The sequence below is a fragment of the Diadema antillarum genome, unplaced genomic scaffold (genome assembly GCF_040938485.1).
Source record: "Diadema antillarum isolate AM-2024a unplaced genomic scaffold, OU_Dant_1.0 seq00000082_RagTag, whole genome shotgun sequence".
NCBI classification, from domain to species: Eukaryota; Metazoa; Echinodermata; class Echinoidea; order Diadematoida; family Diadematidae; genus Diadema; species Diadema antillarum.
In genome coordinates, this window is record NW_027271175.1 from 2,060,062 (window position 1) to 2,084,691 (window position 24,630).

The following is a 24,630-nucleotide window of genomic DNA, read 5'->3' on the forward strand; positions in this document are numbered from 1 at the left end:
CATGCACGTACATATTTATGCGCAACTTCAGAACCACGCGCCCAGGCATCGCAAATTTGGTGTCAAAAGATGTGGGAGACTCGAAAAAAAAAAGTCATGAAAAGTCACGGCGATAGCTTTTCGCGTTAGCGATACATTGCGCAGAACGTCGAAGGGGGGTGGCCTTGGAGGCCCCCGGCCTAGTTAGGGTTAAGTGTGTACCACCAAGTAGATCCCTACCCCTTTCCACCCATATAATAGCCTAATTGTAGGCTTTGGTGCCCAGGAAAAAATGTTTCACACATAGAGCATGGAGGATCCACTTTAATTTGTTGCCCATTGAGGTATAAAGGCAGCTGATGATGGCATTCTGTCAGTAAGTTTGACCTTTGGACTCAAACGCCAGTTATCTGTTGCACCCACTCATTTGGTGAATTATAGACTTTTTCAAAGGGCACATGTATGCCTTTGGGTAGAAATTAGGGACCCAATGGTTGTACGCATTTCAAAGTTCCTTTGCAAAGTTTCAAATTGTGCACAATTTTCTTTGTAGATCCATATTCAACTTCACTTACAGCAGTTTGGTATTTATTTTGATTTTGTTTTGAGTTTTTATTTTTCCCAGTGGATTGGTGTAATACACGTATTGTTATGAAATGTATAGATGTTATGATAAATGTATCATGTAACACAGCTGCAAAGTCTCCCTGATTGTGCAGGCAGCTTCATGAAGACTCATGGTGTGGTCCCGATATCAGGATGTAAAAATCTTCCTGATTTGGGAATTACAAAGTACTTTTGCCCCTTGAGATGCATGTAACACGTAAGTGCCCTGCCCTATGGAAGCTCTCTGGTTTTGATGGGTAAATTTAATGTCCTCAGCTCTGCATAATGCCCTAGAATTTCCTTAATGAGGGCTGTGGAGTCCTGTATCAATCCCTCTCTGATGTCAAAAGTTATTGAAATACCTGCACAGGGGAACACCCATATAACAGCACATGCTACATCTGGATGAGCCAAACCCCTACTGTTCCTTTAAGCACCCTAAAATCTTTGGGGGTCCAAAGTCCACTGCCCTGGAGCAGGTTTTACCATTTTGTCCATTGAGTGTGAATGAATAGTGGGAGCTTCTTTTAACAGTGGTGTGCTCGTTTGTTACTGTGTGAGACCAGTGTCCCTTGGCGGTACACATAATTGTTGTACTTTTGCATAGGTTTGTTTTTGTTTTCCATTGATTAATTGACATTGACATGCATGCAATGTACGTGTACATGTATATATGTAAATACTGCAAGAGGAATTTGTATTTGATTGAATGTTTACTTTGTAGTTTTGCACGCACTGTGTTTGATTTATGCCAGTGCTCTCCTGCTGTAATGAAATAGTGTACAATGCATGCAGGTCCATGCAGCATTTGGCAATGTAAAAGCAATATGTTGTGTTCAGTATTGTAAAGTCAGCCTAGGGTTTATGCGTTTACATTGGATTCACACATGCATATGTATATAGAGAAAAACAAGTCAAACAACTGCAACACTACAATGATGTATTATTTTCTTCTATTAAGAGAGAATGTGTTGAAATACTGCCTTGCTATGCTTAACAGGTATAAAAAGTATGTTCGTATGTAAAGTAAAGTATTTCTGATCCAATCCTTGAGCATGGATGATCCCTACCCCCTCCCCATCCCCCCACCCATACACAGTGTACATAAGTGTGTCACTCAAATTTGCTGATTTGTGACTGACACAGAACTACCCAAACAAGTGACATTTTTCCACCCATTTTCATTTTTCACTTCCAGAAGCAAACACGTGCCAGAATCATGCAGGCAGTAACACTAGAATCAATAGAAGAAGCTGCCCTCAGGGTCAAAGGTCACATTCACATGACCCCGGTCATGACATGCGGGATGCTTGACAGTCGGGCCCCGGGCAGGAAGCTGTTCTTCAAGTGTGAGCTACTACAAAAGACTGGGTCCTTTAAGGTAAGAATTCTTGTGAAAATCTATGATCTATGTACAGATACTTGTCGATGATTTGTCAATGTTATGCATGCAATCACTCAAGTGTTAAATGCAGTGAGGATCAAAATCAATATGTTTCGAGCAGTGTCGTCACGTCAGGTAAAATGGCGTAATTTCAGAAATTGATTGGCTGCCGACAGAGCCAGAATAGAATGATGCTTTATGTAGACAATACAATATTACATATATTGTCTTGTATATTCAATATATGATACTGGCAGTTCATTGGTAGTTATATTTCCCTCTCAAGACAATATTATCCCTCAGCTCTGCATGCTTCAGGAAAGTATACGGTAGTCTCTTAAGGAAAATATGATTCCCCCTGGAATGTCTAGTACGTATATTCAATTATTGCCTGGACCTTTCTGTGGCAAGTGACAAGTGTAATCTGCCCCTTGATCAGGCTGTCACATTCATATTTACTTTCATAATTTTCTTTGTACATATATGAGAGTTTTCATTTACAAACTTCAGTTTCATATGACTATTTTCTACATGTAGACCAACCCTACTGCCTCATGTCATATTACAATAACGATATCATGTATTGTTATTTTGGCTTTCTATCCTGTGATGTTGAGTAATGTGGATTATAAACCATTGTAAAACATTAACTTGAAAGTTATGAATGGTAAAACAGATAATGTTAGAAATGAAACCATTAAATCACATGAGACATAATTTTTCTTCTTTTTTTTTTTATAATTTCAAAAGCAGCCACATTCTACAGAGAACAAAATTCTTGCGAGGCTATTTATCATAATGATTCCCTTCCTTGTATACAATGTATCTCTAAACTAAGATGTATTTTTTAATGTTTTATCATTTCAGCTACAGCTATATCTGTCATAGTATGTTCACAGAGACTCCAACCCCAAGCACCTTCTGATCTGGAGATTCTCCCGCCCGAAACCCCTAGCAAACGGGAGACTCCAAGTTGATGTGTGCGAAGCGCGAAGTTAGGGTTCTAGATGTTCTCTGGTGCTATCTATATAAGGCTTATTTTTTCAACATACGATAGCAATAAGTGAAAAATTCTTTCCACCGGGAGACACAGAGCCAGGGCGGGAGAAATCAAATCTAAAACGGGAGAACGGGAGATTTTGCAAAAATGGGCTTTCGGCGGGAGATCTCCCGTCAAAAACGGGAGAGTTGGAGTCTCTGTGTTCATCAGAAGTGGTCTTGATTAAATGATAACTAAGATCTTTGTTAATGGACATCCTGTAAAATAGATTACATTTCTTAGTAAATGTGTATGGTAAGCTGTGTAAGGGTGCACTTGTTATGACGTATTCCAAAAGGTTAGAGTGAAATTGTGTGTAGGGGTCAAATATCACAGCAGATGTCGCAGCAATACATACTTACGTAGGAGGGGCAGATACATCGAGCAGTCACAATTGTGAGTGAACGAAATGCGCATGTTCATGCTGAATCGTAATTTTTTTTTTTGTGTGTGTGTGTGTGCATTTGCGTTTTGAAGATTCGCGGAGCTCTGAATGCAGTTACGAAGCTGAAGGAATCTCGTCCTGAAGAAGAAATCAAAGTGGTCACGCACAGCTCGGGGAATTTTGGACAGGCGCTAGCCTATGCCGCCAAGCTGAATGGGATCGAGGCCTTCGTTGTCATGCCAACCACGGCACCGCTGTGCAAGAGGAATGCTGTCTTGGGGTATGGTGCTGGAGTGGTGATGTGTGAGCCAACTGAAGAGGTTTGTGTCACATTGATTCACCCTAGAAGTGTTTTCCATTACAAGGGTAGGGATAGTCATACAATTTTTTTTTTTGTTTATTTTTGAATACAAGTCTATTTTATCAATCTGCATTTGATTTGATTTCCACAAAATGTTAAAGTGTGTTTTGTAGTATTTCATTCTGATTGATAGGCATTTGATTTTTTTATATGAGATTACTTTTGTGGGCTTTTTTTTTTTTTGGTGTTGTTTTTATGTGAACTATTTCCATAAATCTTGACGAAGGAGCATTTTTGTTTCAGTTTTTAGTCTTCCCACACCAAAACCATGACATTGCTGCCCAGCCTTCCTGATTCTGTAGGAGGTTTCCCGAAAACTCAAATATCTCTGTATGTCGATAGCAGAACGTAACAATCTTCCTGACTCAAGAATTATATTTGGCGATTGAGATGTATGTAACACACAAAAATCTGCCTGGCTGCTCTGTGGAATCTCCCTGATTGTGATGGGTAAATTTTGGCAGCCCTACCATGACACTGTTCAGAGCATGTTGCAACAAGTCTCTGATAGGGTGACCATGTAAGTAACACAGGCTTTCTCTTTCATGGACTCTGATCTCTCATGCAGTCTCGAGAGGAGTTTGGCAAGCGGGTGGTAGAGGAAACCGGAGCTCACTTCTTTTCTCCGTCACAGACCTATGATGTTATTTCAGGCCAGGGCACCATCGGCCTGGAGCTTCTTGAACAGGTGACCACCTGAATGGCTTGTTTACTGGCACCTTTCCCATTGGGTGTCACAGTTTAAGTCCCCTGTTCCTTGTCAACCTGATAACTTCCCATTGGCAGGCACACATTTATTTTTCCCCTTTTTACCCTCAATGGAGTCAATTTACTGTAAAAGAGGAAATTCCAATGAATTTCAGTGTGTATGGTTCTCCATCTTTACTTCACGTACAACTAAAAAAAAATAAAATAATAAATCATTAACTTTTTAAGTTTGCATAGTGTGTTTTATGAATTGCCAGCTTGAATTCAGTATATAGCACCAATATATCTGTGCTCTATGTTAAACACAGCTGCCTAACAGAGCATTTGGATTACCAAGGTACCCCAACAGAAGAAAAAGTAATGTGTATTCAGTGTAAGTTTACTGTTCAATACATACATGAAGACATATATATATATATATATATATATATATGTATATATATAATAATAATGGAAGTCTGTCGGGTTCGACAATGACGTCAGTGACGCCGGAGGTGGGAGCGGAGCCCAAAGGCGGACGCACAGACGCGGCCACATGTTGGGCATGCCACAGCAGAAGTAGGGTCCGGGATCCTCTCTTTGCGGGCTTTTCGCTTCTGGTCCAGGCTCCTGAGGCGCTTCTCCTCAAACAGTCTTGCACCCCTTTGGACAGCTGAGCGCCAGACGGTGCGGTCAGAGGCAAGCGACTGCCAGTCATGGGCTGAGATGCCACAGGCAACAAGGGAAGTTTTCAGACTGTCTTTGTACCGCTTCAGGGGCCTTCCAATGCTCCTTGCTCCAGAAGCCAGCTCGGAGAAGAAGATCATCTTTGGTAGACGAGTATCATCCATTCGGACGATATGTCCGACCCAACGGAGCTGGGCCTTCATGATGAGGGCCTCGATCCCAGACATTTTGGCTCTGCGAAGCACCTCAGTGTTTGAGACTCTATCCTGCCAGGAAATTCCCATGATTCGTCGCAGGCAGCGGAGGTGGAACTGGTCAAGTGCACGGTTTTGCCTCCTATACAGCGTCCATGTCTCACAGCCATAGAGCAGGGATGTGACGACGACTGCCTTGTAGACTGCCAGCTTGGTAGAAAGCCTGATGCCTCGTTCACCCCACACACGTGTCCAAAGTCTGCCAAACGAAGTTCCTGCTTTTGCGAGCCTCTTGGAGACTTCCTTGTCCATGCTGCAGTTTGAAGACAGGCAACTTCCCAGGTATGTGAAGCTCTCCACGTTGTTCAGTTTTGTGCCCTCGATCTCGATCTGAGGCTCAGGAGGTGACAGGCCAGGTGCAGGCTGGAGCATCACTTCTGTTTTTTGCAGGCTGATGGTCAGTCCAAAGGCTTTTGCTGCTTCTGCAAAACAAGTGGCAAGTTCTGACAGGTCTGGTTCATTCAGTGCTGCAAGCGCACAATCGTCTGCAAACAGGAAGTCTCTCACAAGGGCCTTCAGGACTTTGGTCTTTGCCTTCAGACGTCTAAGGTCAAAGAATCGGCCATCACATCTGTACCGAATACTGACACCAGCATCACACTTGGAGAGGGCACAGAAGAGCATGGTAGCAAACATGAGGCTGAAGAGTGTAGGAGCCATCACACAGCCTTGCTTTACACCATTGGAGACTGGGAATGGGTCAGAGATATCTCCGTTTGCCACAATGCGAGCCATCATGCCATCATGAAAGGACTGGATGATCCTGACAAACTTAGGTGGGCAGCCCAGCTTGGTCAAGATAGCCCACAGACCCTCACGGCTGACAGTGTCAAAAGCCTTCGTCAGATCTACGAAGAGGATGTATAAGTTCTGGTTTTGTTCTCGGCACTTCTCTTGTAGCTGCCGTAATGCGAAGATCATGTCTATTGTCCCCCTGTTGTTCCTAAATCCACACTGGCTCTCAGAGACCACGTCGTCCAGCAGATGGTGTGAGATGCGGTTCAGAACAACACGGGCCATAATCTTTCCTGCGATGCTCAATAGTGATATGCCCCGGTGGTTGTCACATGAAGCTCTGTCCCCTTTGTTCTTGTACAGATGCACAATGTTGGCATCCTTGAAGTCCTGCGGCACCGATCCTTCTTCCCAGAATTGCTGTATCAGCTCGGTCAGCTTGATGGCAATGGCGGCACCTCCCTCTCTGAAGATCTCTGGGGGTATTCCGTCAGGACCAGGTGCTTTCCCCGCATGTAGTTGCTTGATTGCCTTCAGGGTTTCTGCCAACAATGGGGGGTCATCAAGGAAGGCCAGGACTGGGCGCTGTGGCATATCTTGAATGGCCTGCTGGTCGATCTGAGAAGGTCTGTTTAGTAGCTGGCTGAAGTGTTCGCTCCAACGCTGTATGATGTTGCTTTTCTCAGTAAGCAGGGTTCCATTGGCAGAGCGCACAGGTGCCATTGCATTTGGCGTGGAGCTATACACATCCTTCAAGCTGGCAAAGAATTTCTTTGAGTTGTGCTCGTCTGCATACTGCTGTAGTTCTGCAGCCTTGTTCTCCCACCACTTGTCTTTCATCTGTCGCAGCTCGGTCTGCACCTTTCCTCTGATGTTCTTGAGGCGGTCACGCTTCGCTTGGGAGTCTTTGTCATTGAGCCAGACTGTAAAGGCTTCTTTCTTCTCCTGGAGGAGGGTGGTGATCTCCTTGTTGTTGTTGTCGAACCAGTCTTGGTGTTTCCTTGTCATATATCCAAGAGTCAGACTGGCAGAGTCATACACCACATCCCGGAAGTTGGCCCAGGCCTTCTCGTAGTCTTCCTCTGCTGGTAGATGTTCAAGCTGGTTTGCAAGGTTGGTGATGAGGGCTTCTCTTGTGTTTGGTTCATTTAGCTTCTGGACATCCATTTTCTTTTTAACGTCAGATTTCTGACGTCTATGCCTGCTGACAATGGAAAAGGACAGTTTACACCTCAGCAGCAGGTGGTCTGTCCAGCAGTCAGCTCCCCTCATTGCTCTTGTGATGCGAACATCCTGGATGTCACGGCGCCTGGTGATCACATAATCAATCAAGTGCCAGTGCTTGGATCTTGGGTGCATCCAGGTAGTTTTGTGGATGTCTGGCAGTTGGAACAGGGTATTGGTGATGGTGAGTCCATGTTCAGCACAGAGGGTGAGTAGCAGTTGGCCGTTGGTGTTCTCATGGCCAATGCCATGTGGCCCAATGACATCTGGCCAAGACTGGGCATCTCTACCCACCCGGGCATTGAAGTCCCCTAGTATCAGCAGCTTGTCGTCTTTAGGAACTGACCGAAGCACTTTGGAGAGGTTCTGGTAGAACAGCTCTTTCTCCTCCAGAGTATAGGTCATGGTGGGGGCGTACACACTGATGAGTGACAAGTGCGTCTTGCCATGGAGAGGGATTCTCATCACCATCAGGCGGTCGCTGATACCCCTTGGGAGGGACCCCAGGTTCTTGACAAGGGTGGTGCGAATGGCAAAACCAACTCCTGCCTCCCTGCGTTCATTTAGTGCCTTTCCCGACCAGAAGAAAGTGTATCCAGCTCCAGCCTCGGTGATCTCCCCAGTGTCTGCAAGGCGTGTCTCGCTGAGGGCAGCAATATCGATGCTGTATCTCAGCAGTTCTCGACCCACAAGTGCTGTTCGACGTTCTGGTCTGTCACAGTTTTGGTTATCCATGAGTGTCCTGATGTTCCAGGCTCCAACACATAAGGTGCTTTTCCGGCGGGATGATTTTGAGTTCGTCTTTCGTGTTTCTCTTGTATTTCGACCGCGTGGTAGATGTCCAGTCAGCTGCGGTATGCTGACAGGATGGAGATGAGGCAAGCTTTTTTTAGGTCACCTTTTCTAGACCCTTCCCCATGAGGGGGGAGCAGTGCTGTCCCTGAAGAGGGCTGCTCCGTCGTCAGAGTGGCTGCCGAACTATGCCCTTGCCCCGGTAGGCTGTAGAACGACCATCCTTGCCCTGACCGCCTGAGTGTAGGTCCATGGCTAGCAGCTCCCAGCACCATCTTGCACCTGCTACCGTTGCCACTCGCCCATCGCCTCAGGACTTGAGAGAAGAAGAGAAGAGATGGAGGGTGGAGTCACTGAATCCTGGGCGAGAAGAACTGTGGAGGCCTTGGGTTGCCCAAGCCCAGGACCCCCCTCTCGGTCCAGCTGATCTAGCCAGGAGGGACGCAGGGCGACACATCCTAGCCACAACTGGACTGCAGGAGCTGCCGGAGAGATGATGAAGCTGCAACACCTAACCGCCTTAGGGGCTCCGCTCCGGATTTGGATAAGGTTTACTCCCTAGCCTTTGATTAACCAAAAAACTGCCCGCAAGGCAGCGGGAGACTCGTGGAGGGCGGGGACGTCTCACTACCCGTACAGGACCAGAAGGACCTGCCCACTGCCCAAATATATATATATATATATATATATATATATATATGTATATATAGATAGATATATATAGATATATATATAGATATATATACACACATAGTATGTGTACTAGTAGTTTTAATACTAGTATCTGTTGCTTTTACAGATCCCTGACCTGGATGCGGTGGTGGTTCCTGTCGGGGGAGGAGGAATGATTGCTGGAATAGCCACGGCAATCAAGGTCAGTTGCAACCGATCTCCCTCTCGAGTTTTGCTTGCCATGTTGCTCTTGAAATTCAGGGCCCTGCTGTACTTTCTCAGCTGTATGAGCAGCACACATGACATGATGACTGTGACACATCCAGGAATGCTGCTTAATAAAGAGTAAAAACTAGATATATCGCTACGGCTACTGATATGCCTCCGCCATAATGCATGGTTCTCCTAATAGGTCTATAGTACAATGTCTTGACAATGTGTGATGACAGTTTCACACAATTGGCAAAATATTAAAACGACAGGTTTGACACAAATGTGCTGAATGTTCACTTTCCTAGAACTAGGTTCAATTGGATGAATGATTAAAATGTCAGAGTGCAGGTATTTGGGGAACTGATGATTTTTACTTGACTTTTGACCCTTTTATAAGTTTATGCATTGAGTAATTTTCAAGGTATTGAGAAAAAGTATAATTTCAGTATCAAATGGGAAAATAGCATTATCTAAACCTGGCCTTTGACCTTTGACCTCACAGTTCCAAAGAGAATCACTGTTAGGTTGAACATGCATAAATATGTAAGTTTCATGATGATACCTTGAGTTACTTTTGAGATATGGAGGAAAAAGTGCAATTTAGCACTTTCACTTGACCTTTTACCTTTTGACCTTTGACCTTTTGGCAAGAAACTTCCCCAAAAATATATATTGGGTAATACATGCCATACATCAAGTTTAAAAAAAAAACCTTCAGGCATATTGCATTTTAAGGAAAGTAGTGATATTTTGAGGAGTTGACCTTGACCTTTGACCCCCTGACCTTTGACCCATGACCCCCAACTTCCCTAGATAATCACTGCCCATCGGTACAAGCATATATACTAAGTTCCATGAAGATACCTTGAACCATTTGCGAGATATGGAGAAAAACATGAAATTTCAAATTTTTTTTCACAAAATAACCTGTGACCTTTGACCTTTGACCCTGTGACCCTAAAATCCACACAAAGTATTATCCCCCAAGGATATACCCTCATACCAAGTTTGATGTAAAACCACCACACGGTTCTTGAGATATCGACAAAAACAAAATGGGACGGACGGACGTACGGACGGACGTACGGACGGACGGACGGACGGACGGACAGACGACCTGAAAACATAATGCCTCCGGCCACTTCGTTGCGGAGGCATAAAAAGAAGAAATATTATGTACCTGGATATATTTAGCAGCTGATGCTTATATTATGTATTTTCACATTTCTAGCAAAATGAAAGATTGCTTTACTTTTCCTTCTCTCCTCTCAGAAAGCAGGGATCCAATATTACTCTTCACATGTGTCAGTAACAAGTCAAGGGAATGTGCACTTTTAATAACAAATGAAATTGGAATTCTATGGAATTCCCTTGATTTTTTCTTTATATTGTTGGACGTACATGACATCACAAATGGCAGTAGTTTTCTCATCCAGCGATGGCAGTACAGAAACTTTTACAAAAAAATTTATAACTTTTGAACGAAGTGTCAGATTTTCCTCAAACTTTTACTGATGTGCTCTACTAATATTGATGCATTCACTCACCCCACATCTGTATTTGGGCATTAAATTTTGTCTTTTAAGTCATGCCAATGTGACAAAGAGTTGTTTTGTGTGCATAGGACAAGAATTGAATAATAAATGATGATTAAATGGTAAAGCCTCAGTCTAATGTTACCAGCGTTAATCACTCCTGATTGTTGCAGTCAAAGAAGCCGAGCATCAAAGTGTACGCAGCCGAGCCAGCCAATGCCAACGACTGCTTCAAGTCGTTCCGTGCAAAGAAGTTCATCCCTCTGCCACCAGGCCCCGTGGACACCGTAGCGGACGGACTCAAGGTGTCGATCGGAAAGAGCACTTGGCCAATCATTGCCAACTACGTCGATGATGTCTTCACGGTGACCGAGGAAGAGATTGTGGTGAGTGGACAGACAGCTGCAACATTTTATTCCAGAACCTATTTATTGTTCCTTCACAAGACATCCACACACACATGAACACATACACCCACAAACACAAACGCAAGCTCAAACTTACACAAACAACATGCACATACAAGTGCTTTCAGATGAACCTAGATTTACATCATTTTCAGGTGAACCTTCATTCTCTTATTTGAAATCCCACAAGGTTTCAATAAATACTTCACAACCTAGTTGTTCTCAAATGATTCTTTCACACTATTTTGTGTGTAACTTATATGTTGCTCGTTCGCTGGTACTATATGAAAGCTGAACCTGTCTTTTTTAGCGAGTTGGAAACTAATTCCAAATGGATTTGACATCACAGCACACATAAATCCATCAAATCTTAATAACAAGAATACATGCATTATGCTATCCTCATGTGTGTGTGTGTGTGTGTATTTGTGTGTGTGTGTGTGTGTGTGTTTGCCCTATCAAGCTTCCTCTCTACAAAAAAAGGAAATTCCCATAGATTGTGTACAGTATCCAGCATGTTCTCATAAGCAATAGGTTTAATGATTTGTTTTACGAGTGCTGTCTCTTTCAATGTTATGGTACATTGATATACTCTTCACTCGTGGTAAACTTGAGGAAACTGAAAAGTTGGCGTGCATTTTTGTCATCTTTATCCAGCAGAGTGACATAGGGATAATTGTCATTTGCGTTATATAGAAATCTGTAAATCTCGATGTTATAGTGTTTTACACATGCTGTACATGACTCGGGTTCAATATATTTTGTAAATTTATTTAGCGGTACAACACATTTTGCACATTTTTTCAATATATATTCCCAACATATTTAGTGCTCCATCTTGTTTTGAACACCCCTTCTTGCTTTCATAAGGACAACAGGTGGATCATTGGCACTGGGTATATTTAGACACCAACTTGGTACATGTGTTGTTTTGTTTTGTTTTTTCCCCGCTCAGAATGCCACATGTTTGGTGTGGCAGTACATGAAGCAGTGGATAGAGCCCTCGGCCGGAGTGGGCGTGGCAGTGGTGATGAGTGAGAACTTCTCGCTGCTGCCGCCGGAGATCAAGAACGTCGCCGTGATACTGTGCGGAGGAAACGTCGATATGGACACGGTCAAATCGTGGCTATGACCCAGCGAGGAATGCTGCAGAGTTGCTATGCAAAGACAATGAAAACCTGTAGCACAGGATGCCGTCATCAACATCATTAAAATCATCATCGTCATCCCCATCATCCTCTGCAGGTGTGCTTTGATGATTTGCTGTCTTTCAACCACATCAAAAGAGTTTGATGCTCTGATGTCTGGAACATCATGTGTCGTTGAGATGTTGATATTCCCAAGTGGAACCTACTCTTGACTGCATCCTGACAAAACAGAACATGTTGAATTCATGTATAATCTCTGAAGACTTCCTGGACAAACAAAAGTGTTTTGCTTGGTTTCATCAACTTCTCTATGTCTACTTCAGAAATGTGCAAACAAAAGTGAATTAGGAGAGACGGCGTACCTAAATCCATCATTCAAATATGTGCTGGTCAGTTTGGTGTTGGACAACATTAACAAAAGTGATGGACAAGAAAGTCGTCACTGTACTAAAGTGTAACCAGACTGAGATTAAGTGTTGCTCTTTTTATAGAGACTTAAGAAGTTTTTCACCAGCGCAGTGGCGGATCCAAAGGGGGGCGCAACCGGTGCACGCCCCCCCCCTTTATTTTTCGTAAAAAACAAAAGAAATAAAAAGAAAAACAATGAAATGAAACCCGGAAGTGGCACCAGAAATATTAGTCACGCCCCCCCTTTACAGAATTCCTGGATCCGCCCCTGCAGCGTCTGTTCTGGTTTTATAACCGACTTTTAAAGATATGTTGTGTTCAACAGTGATTCATTTGATATCTGTTGCTTCCAGTGCCAACATGAGTATCTGTTTCACAAGGAGTCAACACTCCATTGATTTGTATTGGTTTGACTCAGTCTCAGGAGAGATCAAGAATCCTCAATTCCAACCCTTGGGAGGAGAGGTTGAACTATGGGCAATCACAGTAGAATATACACATTTAATCACAAGGGGCACTCAAGAAATCCTCTAGTTACTTGGTTATGCACAAGAGATGTATTTCTGCCATTTCTTTTGTTAGAAGAGTTTCTTCTACATAGATATTAACACTATTGTCAGCAATACAAATATTGATGATGGGGGGGGGGGGGGTGGTTAGTAATTTACCAGGTACATGGTAGTTAACATAATGTTGTCATCTCACAAAATTGAGTTGATTCTTTTATCTGTTTGTATGTTTTGGGGGTTCTATCAACAATATTCACAGTATGTCTGTCCCCAACTTTTAAGCTTTTTGTGAAAAGGTGGCATATCCTGTATTGGCAGTCTTAGAGCTGGAAATGCCTGTAAAATGGCGTAACAAAGTTTAAAAAAAGTAATTTTACTGCCACAAGTGGTCGCAGCTCTACAGATAACTGAATTCTTCTACGATCTTTCCAAAAAATTGCAGTGAAGTGTTTGTAATATTTGACACCTGCTGTGGATCAAATACAGGCAAGCAAGTAATCCTACCAGGCAGCACATTGATTTTTCTTTAACACTGTTGTTCCTATTCATACACAGACTGGTGTGCTTTAAATGACAAAGCAGTCAATGTTTGTGAGATAATTTCTTTGAAAAAAAAAATCCTGATAAATTTTTTGATCACCATTAATTCTTGGTGCCAGAAATAATGGACTATGTGTACAACGATTTACAGTCACCTGTGCAGTCGACCTCGCATAAGTCAAATAATCGCCAAGTTGAAGGTCTTTTCAAGTCCTCTTCTTTTTATATTCTATTGATTTTAATCCTTCATAAGTCAAAATTTCTCGAAGTTGCAGCTGTTTCTTCAGTCCAAGTAGATTTGACTTTATAATAGGCAAGGTTGACTGTTGCATTTTCTGTGCCAATCCACACTCAAAGCACACAAGGGTTATCAGGACACTGCAGACTTAAGATTGCTTGTAGGCCACATGTAAGGCGTCATTCCAATGCACAATGGCCCTTCTTTAGTAGATATTTTTGCCAGTCAATTAGGCCTTTCTTGCCTCAGCAATCAACCACTCACAGGCAGTCATCAGAAAGTGAGGCATATTGTATTCAATGAGGTGAAAGTCTGTTGATATCGATCTCTGGGCAACAGGTATCTCTCTCACCAAAGTTGACCTGTACATCTGACTCCAGATATATTTTGTTGTTGTAAGTAGAGCTGTTCCCACTCCATGCACGTGGTACCTGGTTTATGGGCCTCAAGATTTTTATGTCAAAAGGCTCATGATCAATAAAACAGAAAATTGTTCTTAATCAAGGGGTCTTTTGAAGCCTGATTATGCTCTCCAGTTATGTACAGAATGTGCTTGACATGAAGACTTAATAGACATGAATCCTTTTGTACTTGCTAACCCTAACTAGGCCGGGGGGGGGGCCTCAGAGGCCCCCCCTCGACGTTCCGCGCGATGTATCGCAATCGCAAAAAGCTATCGCCGCGACGTTTCAGGAATTTTTTCTTTCGAGTCTCCCGCATCTTTTGACACCAAATTTGCGACGCCCAAGCACGCGGTTCAGAAGTTACGCATAAATATGTACATGCATGTCAGACCCAAAATTGCTCAAAAACGTTAATTCGTGTACAATTCCAATGCAAACTGTGTTTACAGGCAAATTTCATATAAGTATGATTATTTTGGTGTTTTATTGATTAAAATCAATGAATAATGTACTTTCTTGTTCGGAGCGATGTTGCGGACAAATTTCATCAAAAAAACAATGAAAAACATAAATTAAAAAAACAAGGAAATACATAAGAAATTAAAAAAAACAATAAAATACTTAAGAATTTTTTCTGATATCACAAATTTTTGTAAATTACATTTGCTAAGGACACTAAAAAGAATATTTACACAAAAAATGTGCCTGTTTTTATGCCTCCGCCACGAAGTGGTGCCGGAGGCATTATGTTTTCGGGTTGTCCGTCCGTCCGTCCGTCCGTCCGTCCGTCCTTCCGTCCGTCCGTCCGTCCGTCCGTCCGTCCGTCCGTCCTTCCGTCCGTCCGTCCGTCTTTCCGTCCGTCCGTAATGAATTTTGTGGACAAGGTAACTATCAAAACCTGTTGAGGTATCCGAATGAAACTTGGCATGTATGTGTATTAGGGGGTGAAGTTGTGCCTATCAACTTTTGGGTGCACGTGCTCAAGGTCAAAGGTCAAAAGGTCAAGGTCAAATACATAAAATTTCACTATTTCCACCATATTTATGCAATGCCTGAAGATATTTTCTTCAAACTTAGTGTATACATGTATTACCCAATTTAGATTCTCTGGTGAAAGTTTGGGTCATGATGTCAAAGGTCAAAGGTCAAAAGGTCGAGTAAAAGTATTAAAACTTCTTTTTTTTCTCTGTAAATTGGAAAATTGTTCAAGGTATCTTCATGGAACATAGTATATACATGTACTGACTGGCAGTGATTATCTAGAGAATGTAGGGTTCATGGGGTCAAAGGTCAGGGGTCAAAGGTCAAGTGCAACACTTCAAAATTTGACTATTTCCCTCATGTTCATACAATGCCAGCAGGATTATTTTTTTTTTACACTTGGTGTATGCATGTGTAACCTAAAAGAAATTCTCTGGAGAGTTTTTTTTTTTTCTTTTTCTTTTTCTTTTTTTGCCTCAAAGGTCAAAAGGTCAAAGATCAAGTGAAAGTCCTGAACCAACTTTTTCCTCCATATCTCGGAAGTGGCTCAATTTATCGTGGAACTTACTGCATATTTATGCATGTTCTACCTGAACGTGATTATCTTATGAATTTTAGGGTCAAAGGCCAGATGAACATGGTAACAATTTACTATTCACTACAGAAATTGCACTTTTTCTCCATACCGGTACCATGAAAATTACTGAATGCATAAATGTATGAATGGGTCAAAGTCAAGTTAAGTCCTTAAATCCCCAAATACATGCTCTCCTATTCATCCAATTAAACCAAGGTCAAGGAAGGTGAACATTCAACACATTTGTGACAAACTTGTCATTTCATTATTTTGCCAGTTTTGTGAAAATGTAATTACACATTCTCCATATGTACTATCTAGACCTATTAGGAGAATCATGCATTATGGCGGAGGCATACCAGTCGCCAAAGCGACATTTCTAGTTGAGCTTTATTTTGTGATTTATACCAAATATTCTGATTTTATGCATCATCATGCATAAATTAGCACAATTTAGTATAAATGATGATTTTTTTGAAAAAATAACTTCATGGTATTTTAGACTACATCATAGGCAATGTGTGTGCCAATTTTCGTCGCGATCACGCAGTCGACGGCCGAGATCTGGAGGGGGGGCCTGGGAGGCCCCCCCCCCCCCCAGCTCTATCAACTACCTAAATAGCCCGGCCTAGTTAGGGTTAAGAGTCCAGGGGAGTCTTTTAACCCCAGACAAGACCCTCTTCCTGGAGCCAATCCCAGCTAGACTTTGCATGATGATATCCATGTATATTCAAACAATCACTGTTTGAATTTCAGTAAAAGTACATCTGACTCATTGCTGGATTAGAAGACTACACAGGTCCTATAGTTTGTGATGTCACATATGCAGAATGATATAAAGAATATATGAAGAGAATCCCACATTGTTTCATTCCTTATGAAAAGTATACAGTGCACTCCCGTTATAACGAAATGCTCGGGACCGGCAGTTTTCTTTTGTTATAACGAAATTTCCTTATAACCGAACAAATACAATATATAACGAAAACAAGGAAACCACGTATGTATATCATATTCTGTTTGCTGAATACTCATGATACACTGGAAAGCTATGTGAAATGTGATGGGATAACTGTATTACAATAATAAACGCAAGTTCCCCTCAGAAACTGTGCGTGACACAAGGAGCGAACACACAGTGGTGTGAAGCGTTCACCCATGCATAGACGCTATAAATGGTTGTTCTGCTACGTATTTTCAAAAGCAATTCGCATTTCGTTATAATTGAGCACATTTCTTTTGTTTTTCTTTGTCTGTGGCGCTCAGAAAAGACTTCGTTATAACGGAAATTTCGCTGTAACCGTGTTCATTATTAGCGAATTTCGTACCGTAGACTTTAATGGTGATAATTTTGGGACCAGAAGATTTACTTCGTTATAACGAAATTTCGTCATAACCGTGTTCGTTGTAACGGGAGTGCACTATACCAAGTACATTCCTTCAACTTGTTGATACTGACATTCACATTTATTTTAAGGGTAATATTATTCCCCCTGCTATCTGAAAGAAGGAAGTCAACTACATCTTTAATATGCTAGAAAAGTGAAAGTATGTTAAATTTTCTTCACACATGTATTTTTCTTATGTTATTCTTTGTATGTGACATCACAAACTGTAATAGTCTTCTCATCCAGCAATGGCTGCATAAAAAGTTTCAAAAGTTCATAACTTTTGTACTGATGGTCAGATTTTCCTCAAACTTCCACCATTATGTTTTACTGTATGTATCGCTACATTCGCTCAATCAACACATAGGTGTACATGTATATTGGGGTATTGGGGTATTTTCCCCAAAAATTAAGCCCCTAAATCATACTTCTTTTCCCGAAAAAAATCAGGAATGCGTATATGGTACAGGACCCATTTCATAAATAGGTGAATAGGCCTACAGCAACTTTTGCTGGGATATCATGGCACGTAATTCAATTGTCATGGTAATGACAGGAATCAAGCTTCCTGGGGATGAGATTATAGGCTGTTGCCACAGGAATTTGCTATTCCTTCAAGAGTTGCTATATCCTAACATCTTTCATGAATCGGGACCCATGAAATGATGACCACCTGAGTGGTGGTGTTGGGGTGTATGGGCAGGGTTGTTATGCCTAACAAATAGGCCTAAAGCGTATCCGGGCAATTACCCCCCAGAGGGCAATTACCCCCACCCCCCCCCCCCCCCCCCCCCCCCCCCCCCCCCCGGCTAAATACTGGTTATAGTGGTAAGGTTAGAGTAAAGATCCGGGTTAGGGTTAGGTTTAGGAAAAGGAGTTTGTGTAAGCATTAAGATTAGGATTAGGATCAGGGCCAGGGTAAGGGTCCGGGGTAGCCTACCGGTCAATTGCCCAGGGGATAAATTGCCCTAGACCCGCCTAAAGTAAACTCGTTTTAAAACGAACGCGTTTGACAGTCTTAGATCAAATTCTGGTTACAACGAAGTAAAAATTCAGGCCGCAACATTGTCCGTTCTGTGTGTTTTTTTTTTATTGTTAATCTGTTTGGTTACAACGAAATTTCGATATAATGAAAGAAAACTGCCGGTCCCGAGGACTTTGTTGTAATATGTAGGACCCTACTGAAAAAAAAGGGGGGAGTGTATATAACTGTATAGTACCACTGGCATAGCAATGCATCTGATTAATTGCATAACTTGTTGAATCATCTTTTTGTCTTATTTAGCCCCCCCCCCCCCCCCCCCCATGGCTGCCATAAGCCATAGTGTTTTAAAAGCGAATATGTTTTTTCTCAATTACTAATAGGCCTACTTATACTTTGTGTAAACTAGAAGGGGATAGCAAAATGAGTGTCTGCGAAATGTAGACTACTAGTAGCAAACAATAATAAGAACAAGAACAACAACAACAACAACCCACCGACACCGACATGTGTGTGCATGTTTTGGGCTGTTCTCACACCGTACGTACATTTGTACGTACTGTACATACACAACACCCCGCCGCGCCGATTCGCGATATACGTGGTGACAAGTTATGTTAGACGAACAGCTTCTCGCTCGGGTCCCCGCCTCGCCTCACGTTCATGAAAACGTCATTCTTACAATGTCAGATCCTGGGAATTGGGCACAGTTAGTGTGCATAAGTGATGCAGATGGCCTTGTCATCCCTATCTCAACGGACTCCTTCAGTATCGGTCGGGGAAGAGGTTTGGATGCTACTTTGTTTTTGTTTCTCTGGTCTAGTCCCATACGTGTTAAATTATGTTGGAGCGGTATTGCAACGTGTAATGAACATTAACGTGCTTGCTGTAAGTGTCCCCAGCAATTCCCATCTCATGAGTGTAATTAAAGTTAACCTAGAAAAGACACGTGATAGAACGTACTACGGCATACTCGTGAAATAGGCCCCACCACACCAATTTGTGTCCGTACTAATACTACGGCGGCCGGCGGCTCGCCTGTTTATAGATTATATAATTTACTCGTGAATTCAGCCCCACCGTGCCCGTGTGGAGTATGGCGTTCATCAGTAAATTTAGATAAGCACTGCACGGCATTGGTTATGGGGCTTTCTTCCACAGTATAATACTGACCACTGTATTCGAGCTGTTATATTCGCATACAGTTATTTTCGTGAATGACGAGGTCACAGACATTTTTCGTGAGATGTGGTTTTCGCGAATTGACACAGGCTACATAAGCCCACTACTAATGTAGTAGTAAAATATTACTAATTATAAACCTACTACCGTCACCGTGACATTCTCGCCTGTTATTAAATTCACGTCCAACTGAGATTCGCGAAATTTGCGAAAATTAAACCCTCGCGAAAATGACAGCTTATACAGTACTCCGACTCACTACTCTTGAATGCGGCCCCACCAAACAGCGTTGGTGAGATTGGTACAGCGGTGGGGCAGATTTCCACAACATTGAGCATAGCATCTTTCGTCCTCCCTTTCTCTCGTTTTTTTCTTTGGTCTTCACCTTTTTATTCTCGAAAGGACTCCCTAATAATGTCCCTCAACTAATTTAACGGCCAATTTAACCCTAACTGGGCCGGGCTATTTAGGTAGTTGATAGAGCCGGGGGGGGGGCCTCCAAGGCCCCCCCTCCAGATCTCGGCCGACGACCGCGCGATCGCGACGAAAATTGGCACACACATTGCCTATGATGTAATCTGAAATACTATGAAGTTATTTTTTCAAAAAATCATCGTTTATGCTAAATTATGCTAATTTATGCGTGATGATGCATAAAATCAGACTATTTGGTATAAATCACAAAATAAAGCTCAAAACAGGCACATTTTTTGTGTAAATATTCTTTTTAGTGTCCTTAGCAAATGTAATAAAAAAAATTGTGATATCAGAACAAATTCTTAAGTATTTTATTGTTTTTTTGAATTTCTTATGTATTTCTTTGTTTTTCAACTTTATGTTTTTCATTGTTTTTTCGATGAAATTTGTCCGTGACATCGCTCCGAACAAGAAAATATGTTATTCATTGATTTTAATCAATAAAACACCAAAATAATCATGCTTTTATGAAATTTGCCTGTAAGCACAGTTTGCATTGAAATTGTACACGAATTAACGTTTTTGAGCAATTTTTGGTCTGACATGCATGTACATATTTACACGTAACTTCGGAACCGCGCACCCGGGCGTCGCAAATTTGGTGTCAAAAGATGCGGGAGACTCGAAAGAAAAAAGTCATGAAATGTCGCGGCGATAGCTTTTTGCGATTGCGATACGTTGCGCGGAACGTCGAGGGGGGGGCCTCGGAGGCCCCCCCCCGGCCTAGTTAGGGTTAAGCATAAATACAACCCTAGCTACCTAACCCTAAACCCTAACCCTAAACCTAGCCTTGCTTGCTAACGCACGGGTGCACACGCACTGCGGCGGGGCCTATTTCACGATTTTGCCCCTACTACTCCCTTTTTATTAAATGTTAAAATCTAATATTGGTAATATAAAATTTTGTACTGTACAAACAAGTCCGGAAGTAGGCTTTGGATTTGTCTATCTATGTGGCACTTCTCTTCCTCCTACATACCGATAGTCATAGAGTCAAGTTACCCACATTCAGCAGTCCAAGGTGACATTTGCAATCAGAGCTAGATCTAGAGTCTAGTAGTTCTAACACAAATATGGTTGTATCTTTCATTGAATACAATTAACACATTGGTGAATGTTACCTGTGCATACCACCATTACCAAACTTCACACAGTCTCTTCTTGACATTTCAGCATGTCAAAAAATGCATGAGATATTGTTTACAATACAATCAAGATTTAGAACGAGTAGAAAATGCTCTCAGTAGAAATGTATGGTAATGACTCTGGAGAGTGGAGTATGTGCCTACCCATAGTAAACTACTCATGGGAATTGCTAGCTGGGGACCATGTACAATTGTACATAAACCCTCATTGATTACAATACCTCGCTTAGGCAAAGGGTTGATTAATGAATGGAGAAAAAAAACACAACTCTACCACTTAAGTCAGTGACAGTAGAAATCTTGGCAAATCGAAGTTCAAGGCTCTTACCGGTACCTTTGAAAGCTGACAAGTGGTGTGGTCACTGCAGTGTGTAGATACAGTGTATGCCGTACTGGAATCATTTCATGGTTGTTTCTCTCTTTTTTCTCTATTTCTTTTTTTTTTTCTGGCCAGTTTGTGATCTGTCCATGCCAGATAATAAGGTGATATCTGGCAATCACTGCAGGCTCTACAAGCAGGGACAAAATGATACTGTCTGGCTGGAGGACACAAGGTTAGTAGAATACTCGTAGGTTGTACGGTGTTCCATATACGATATATGTGAATGCAAAATACTAGTGTTTGTGGTATATATCAACATACATCCATGAATCCTGACATCTTTCTCAGATACACCATTTCTCTTCATTTTTCAAAGGAACATGCAATTTTTTTCTTAATCTACATTCTATGAAATCCAGCATTTTGAAGAATCCCATGTTAGTTTGCCAAGCAAAGCTTTTTAAACAGAAGTTACTTGCACTGATAAGATTTCTTGGTTCAAAAAATTAGAAAGTTTCTAATTCATATACCACAGAAAAAAAGAAAATCTTCCTGAGTGTACACTGTATGATGGTTTAATCATCATTTTATTGTGTTTTCTTTGTTATAGCACAAATGGGACTTGGCTGAATGGAGTCAAAGTTGGAAAAGGACAGGTGACTCAGAATGCTATTTTATCTACTGTTTAAGTTAAAACAGTCTTTGAGGTATCTGGTACTCTGGATGCAGAGTTGGGAGAGAAAAGGATGCTAGGATTTTTTTCTTCTTTTTGTTGTTCTTCTTCATATATGTATTTAAATAGATAGTACCTTGAATACCCACTCAATATCAGTACATGCAAAGATCTAAAGTATGTGTTGTCACATTATAGGAAGGGCATTTTACTATCCCTCTGAAGTGATGAATTACACGAATACTGTTCATTCCACAAGAAGAAGGGACTTGAAATGTCTCATTGATTGAGGTAATTGAAGGAGACACCTTTTTTTATTTTGTTATTTTGTTTATTTATTTGGGTTTTTTTTTTTGCTCCTTTCTGCTCTGTATCGGTATTTCAGTATACCCTGCACAGACTTAGTGTTGTTGACAAGAAAATGGCTTACACTGCAATTTTTCATTTCATTTCACTCCGGATATAATAATGTGACCCTGCATCACAGAACCAACAAAAAGTCGCCCGAGATGGATTTTTGATTAAGGGCAGATTCTAAAAGAGCAGACTCTGAGCTTTAAAATGATGTATAACTCAGTTCAAATGGACTCTCCTAACCTATCTAAATGTTGGAAAGAAAGCACACACTCTGTAAATGTGTGAACTGAGAAAAGAGGCTCTGAAATAAAGGGTCTATTCAAGCGCTTAATCTTTAGAAATCGTGCTGACTGTGCGATGAATGGGACAAAACACAGGATGTAAACCACTGTAGCAACAACAATGAATGGATTATCAGTTGAAATTGAGCATGCTCACTTAGCACATTCTGTCCATAATAAATGCAAACTTTCAAGGTGGTAGCTCTATCGCTTCAAAAGTTATTTTAGAGTTGAAACTGAAGGGTGTGTAAAGGATTTTAAAGAAATAAAAAGGGACCTCTGAAGACGTACCTAATCGCACTATTCTTCAAAAAAAGGGGTGGTAGAAAAACTGTTGAAAACACACTTTCCTGTCCGTTTTATGACCCCAAACTTATGAGTAATGTAGACGAAGAATAGCTCTTTCAGAAACTATGAAAAACTCAAGATTGACGTGGTCAACCTGTTTCACCCTTTTGAGGTCCTCACCGTCACGCAAAATCAAGGGCTGCGACTTTGTGTTTGTTTTGTGATGCACGGTCACATATGATAAAAGACTGAGATTTCCAAAGATGAATAAGGAGAACACAAGCTTTGCTTTTTAGTGGATCACTATTTTCCATAATCGAATCTATTTTCCACATGCCCACAAAATATATATGCATTGTTTCTCCTAATTATTGTTGTTGTTATATAACTTATCTTATATATTACATGGATCTTCTGCAAATGTTTGAACAATATCATTTCATAACATGTATACTTTGTTTTTTGTTTTAATTTTCGTTGATTGGAAATAAACTATGATTGAATTAAATTGAACATTTCAAATTTCACATACACTTGTACTCCCCTAGCCTCTTCTTCTTTCTTTGGATTGATGTTTGACACATATTACTATCTAAAAGAGTAAAATTTTGATGCAAGTTGTATTTGTGTAGCAGTTTGCCATACACTATTTGTAGTTTGACTTCATTGTAATTGTTTGAATTTGCAGAAGCAAAGACTATGTCACGGGGATGAGATAGCTCTGGTATTCCAGAAAGGAGACAAAGCACAAGATAGTAAGTACAAATTAGATAAAGTAAAGCTACATTGTGTTTCTTTCCTTTTATATTTGATTGATGTGGATAGGGAAATGTTATTCTCTTCAAAGCTTGTTGCTATGTGCATTGATGTATGTAGCTCACTTTTAAAGGCTATATGTGTGCTCCTCTGACTTTCTTGCCTCATCAACAAAGAGCGTTATAGCAATATCTGCAGAGTTCTACAGTTTTGAAAATCATCTTATTCTCAAAAAATGTGTTAACATTAGTGAACAGTGAGATCACATAGTTTGTACAACTGTATGTCTGTTTTTATTTTGTTTATTTTGTCTTGCATTGCTAGAACAGTCAATACTGGGTTTGATACTCATAAAACTGAGTGTTTATCTGATTCCAAGGTAAAGTATGTGTATAGAATGTGTACTTCAAAGTTATACCTGTAGGAGCTTTCTAACCATGGTGAAATCTACAGGGATTATTTACAGTATGCATGATCTAATTGTTACATACAATGTGATTATTGGTCTTCTTCTTTATACTCAAGCATGATGTATGATTTCCATTTCCGATATTACAAATTCTTTTATTCCTTCAGATATAGTCTACAGGTTTGAAGACATCGAAAAACTGGATCAAACTCAGCCACTGGAAGACTCAGGTAAGGGCCTGGAGGCATTGGAGGGGTGATTTTTCAATTTTGGTCAGTTATAATTATAACAATGCAAATATATATTGATCAAAACTTGCAGAAATTCAAAAAAGAAAAGTGTGAGATGAGAAATGCACACTGGGGAAATCATCATGATAAGCTGGATTCAACCATTCATTTGTCAGATGTGGTGTTGCTGTAACAGTTTTATATTCTTCAGGAGGTCAACATGGATATGATTTTTGATACACTAATTCACTGCTTCTGTTTGGTTGACTAGTAATTGCCTACCTCCGTCAGTCCTGCATCTATATACATCAGCTGTGCTCTCAACATTTGAAGATAATGTTCCATGTTTTTAAAATCAGAAGTCCTGTTGACAAT

General features: G+C 41.2%; 2 protein-coding genes across 2 annotated transcripts in view; both read left to right on the forward strand.

Annotated features, from left to right (window-relative positions):
* Positions 1-1,804: 1,804 nt before the first annotated feature.
* On the forward strand, positions 1,805-12,095 carry LOC139726255 (serine racemase-like). Its single transcript, XM_071637322.1, has 6 exons — positions 1,805-1,966; positions 3,486-3,713; positions 4,323-4,442; positions 8,933-9,007; positions 10,727-10,939; positions 11,916-12,095. The coding sequence occupies exons 1-6, from the start codon at positions 1,805-1,807 to the stop codon at positions 12,090-12,092; spliced, it is 975 nt and encodes a 324-aa protein (XP_071493423.1). The 3' UTR covers positions 12,093-12,095.
* Positions 12,096-18,797: 6,702 nt separating this feature from the next.
* LOC139726304 (E3 ubiquitin-protein ligase CHFR-like) overlaps positions 18,798-24,630 on the forward strand; it is a 33,179-nt gene continuing 27,346 nt past the window's right edge. Inside the window, exons 1-5 of the mRNA XM_071637372.1 lie at positions 18,798-18,921; positions 21,394-21,493; positions 21,872-21,917; positions 23,549-23,615; positions 24,193-24,255. Coding sequence (XP_071493473.1) covers positions 18,819-18,921; positions 21,394-21,493; positions 21,872-21,917; positions 23,549-23,615; positions 24,193-24,255 — 379 coding nt within the window. The 5' untranslated portion in view covers positions 18,798-18,818. The remainder of the gene's footprint in view (positions 18,922-21,393; positions 21,494-21,871; positions 21,918-23,548; positions 23,616-24,192; positions 24,256-24,630) is intronic.

Excerpts from the sequence above, each read along its gene's own strand:
- LOC139726255 (XM_071637322.1), top strand. The coding sequence starts at position 1,805 with ATGCAGGCAGTAACACTAGAATCAATAGAAGAAGCTGCCCTCAGGGTC. Across the intron at positions 4,443-8,932 it reads GCCTGGAGCTTCTTGAACAG|ATCCCTGACCTGGATGCGGT; the intron begins GTGACCACCTGA and ends TTGCTTTTACAG. Across the intron at positions 10,940-11,915 it reads TGACCGAGGAAGAGATTGTG|AATGCCACATGTTTGGTGTG; the intron begins GTGAGTGGACAG and ends TTCCCCGCTCAG.